This window comes from Pteropus alecto, unplaced genomic scaffold, assembly GCF_000325575.1.
Source record: "Pteropus alecto unplaced genomic scaffold, ASM32557v1 scaffold59, whole genome shotgun sequence".
In the NCBI taxonomy this organism is placed as follows: Eukaryota; Metazoa; Chordata; class Mammalia; order Chiroptera; family Pteropodidae; genus Pteropus; species Pteropus alecto.
This window is the reverse complement of record NW_006443292.1, coordinates 4,891,838-4,894,860: the sequence shown is the minus strand read 5'-3', so window position 1 is coordinate 4,894,860 and position 3,023 is coordinate 4,891,838. Positions and strand designations below refer to the sequence as shown.

The 3,023-nt window shown below is 64.8% G+C and overlaps 1 protein-coding gene across 1 annotated transcript in view; it reads right to left on the bottom strand.

The window, feature by feature from the left end:
* LRRK1 (leucine rich repeat kinase 1) overlaps window positions 1–3,023 on the bottom strand; it is a 112,030-nt gene that overhangs the window by 4,548 nt on the left and 104,459 nt on the right. Inside the window, exons 29-30 of the mRNA XM_025041236.1 lie at window positions 2,460–2,576; window positions 9–623 (exon numbers count right to left, since the gene is read on the bottom strand). Coding sequence (XP_024897004.1) covers window positions 9–623; window positions 2,460–2,576 — 732 coding nt within the window. The remainder of the gene's footprint in view (window positions 1–8; window positions 624–2,459; window positions 2,577–3,023) is intronic.

The following is a 3,023-nucleotide window of genomic DNA, read 5'->3' as shown; positions in this document are numbered from 1 at the left end:
GACGAGGCGCCGGAGGACAAGGAGCAGTAGTCGGTCACGGAGTCCTGGTGCGTCAGGATCTGCGTGCCCAGGTCCTCGCTGTAGATGATGGTGACGTCCGCGATGCAGTCCCCGCCCGGCCCGGCCGGGCTGGCCACGTGGCCGTCCAGGGGCTCCAGGCCCGCCGGGCCCACGGGAAACACATCCCTGAGGGGGTTGGGGTCCCCGCAGAAGTAGCGGGCGCACAGCTGGTAGGTGGCCGAATGGTACATGACCAGGGAGTTGGCCCTGTCGTCCAGGCACCAGACCACCTCCTCGCCCCTGCACTCGGAGCTGCACACGATGGACGTGACCAGCGAGGGCGCGCAGAAGGGCTCCAGCCGCCTGCGGATCTCCAGGGCCGCGCAGTCCACGACCAGCAGGCCCGGCCCGTTGCTGCACCAGACCTCGGAGCCGCTGTTGACCACCTCCATGGCCTTCACCGGGTACGGGTTCTGCCGCACGTCGTCGTCGGCGATGCCGAACTTGGACCTGTTGGCCGTGTGCGAGCACAGGTAGGAGCAGCTGTCGTCGGGGGTGCCCCGCACCACGGAGAACACGGCCACCAGCCCGTCCGCCAGGCCCGCCAGCACCAGGTAGGAATTCTGCCGGGGAGAAGGCGGAATGCGCTAGTCTCGTGCATTCTGGGGAGGAACGCGCGGGTGCGGGACTCACCTCTGCACGCACCCCACCAGCACCCTGAGGAGTCAGGCCCCCAAAAAGGCAGGGACCGGAAGGGCCACGGCTGCCTTCCCTGGAGCGAGCAGGAGAGGAAGAGGCAGTGTGAGCAGCAGGGAGCTGCCTTCTCCGGGTCACCGCAGTGTCCCTCAGAGGCCGGACGTGGTTCCCTCCCTCCTGTTACCATGACAGCTGTCGCGGGCACTGGGTGGGTCTTGGGGCCTCCTGCCTGTGCCTCACCACTGCCCCGGGGTGCTGGCCTGGCACGGGGAAGGGCTGAGGCTCATGCGTCTCTGTGACCCCAGGGGTTTGTGCTGGAGGCCGAGGGCCAGGCTGTCCGAGGTAAAGAGAGGACCGGCCTCTGACGCCGCAGAACCTGAGCCCTGAGAAGTTTATCGAAATCTGCCTTAGGGACTTGAGGAAAGGGAGCAGCCAAGGCACACGGGAGCGACGTCCCTGTCAGAGCCCGGCTCCAGGCCGCGGTCGGGACCGCGAGCCCCACGTCCCGGCGGGGTGTGACTGCGCACGTGCAGGGACGCGGGGTCTGCCACCCAACCCGGCAGGGAGGCTCTGCACAGAGCCGGCTTCATTCCCTCTGGCCGGGCGAGCGGTGGTGCCCTGGCTTGGTGGGGGCTCTGGCCAGCACTGGCCTTAAATAACGCTTTGTGTCGCGTCTCCTGCGCTCTGCCGCAGGCCGGGTCCCCAGCTGCCCAGCCTCGCCGACGCGGCCGCCGTCGTAAATGACTCTGAGGTTGATTTCAGACTTTTTTTTTTTTTTTAAAGCAACGAAACGGTGTGAGAGAGAAGAACGCCTGTGGTTCGGGACCCCCCGGAGGTGACAGTATCGCTCACGTTTGCCTAGTGTCGGCCTTTCCACGACCGCTTCTCATCCCCATTTTACAGATGGGAAAACAAGTCCGACGCTGACAGCCAATACACGTCGACAAAGCAACACCGATAACGACACCGCGAGCGTGTACTGCGAGCGGGGAGTGACAGGCGGGGGCCTCAGGGCGGCCGAGCGGGGAGCAGGGCCTGGATCCCTGAGGCCACCGGGGCCGAGAATGTACAGAACGTCTCCGAAGGCCGGGAATGAGTGCGGGGCAGCTCCTTAGACCAGGGCCCTTGGCCTCCATCTTCAGAACTGATGCGGGGTTTCTGGTGGGAAGCGCCCCTTAGGGTGGGTGCTGGGTGACGCCAGCTGGGGGTCCCTCACTGGCCCCGCAGAGGCACCTCAGTCTGCTCCCGGGAGTGGCAGAGCTGCCTGGGACCTGGGCTGGGGGAGCCTCGCTCGGGGTTTCGTTTGAGAAAAGCCGGGGCTGGACCGGACAAAGAAGGACCCGGCTCTGGAGGACTCTGGGGCCGGCTGCGAGCGCGCCAGTGGGGGCGCAGACGGGGAGGAGAGCTGGCAGCCCCACAGGGGTCAGGCAGGGCCTGCCCGGGCCCTGGGGAGGTGCTGGCCCTCTCTGATGCCGCCGCTGTCAGACGAGGAACGACACTCTCTCCCCAGCTGTCCCTCTGCAGGGTCTGCAGCAGAAGTGGGCTGTGGCGTCTGCGTGGGGAATGCTGGCTGCCACTTAGCCTTAGCCTTTCTGGTCCCGTAGGTGCTCGCACACCAGAAGGCCACTGGTGGTGGCTCAGGTCCTTGGGCCTCTAAGGCTGGTTGTGACTCGGTGGTCCCGGAGGGCGTGGCTTCAATACCCTGCCCCCAGACGGGAAGGGAGAAGCAGACACCTGTGCACCCACCTTCCTTGTTACCTCACCTTTTTTAAAACAGGCACCGCCAAGAAGCAGGTGACGACGGCCGGGGTGTCCAGAGCCCGCTGGGGCGTGTTCAAGGGGCACATGCCCTTGAGGCTGTAGATGTAGATCTTCTGGTCCTGTGGAGGCAGAGGGGCCACTGAGACCTGAGGGCCATGTGGGACCTGCCCTGGGACGAGCCGACGTTTCCTGCAGGGGCCTGTGAGCTCCCGGAGTCCCCCCTGCACTTCGGAAAGGAACGTGGATGAAAGCTTTCCGGCGGGTTGTTTTCAAATCTCTGTTCTTTGTGAAAACTTTGAAAGACTCGTCTAAACTTTAGACTTGTCTAAAGAAGGAAAACAAGGCTGCTTATAATCCATCACGCCGAGAAGCCCTCCTGTGGGGTTTGGGGCACAGAGTCTCGGTCTCTGTGGGTACCTGCATGTGTCCCTGTTCCCAGCGAAAGGGGGCGCGCGCCACTAGGCTGGGGTCACACTTTCCGCTTCCTGGGATAACACCTGCCACCGGCAGAGGCCCCATCCACCTCGTCCCTGAGGGGACGGGGTCGGAGCATCCTCCAGCGTCTA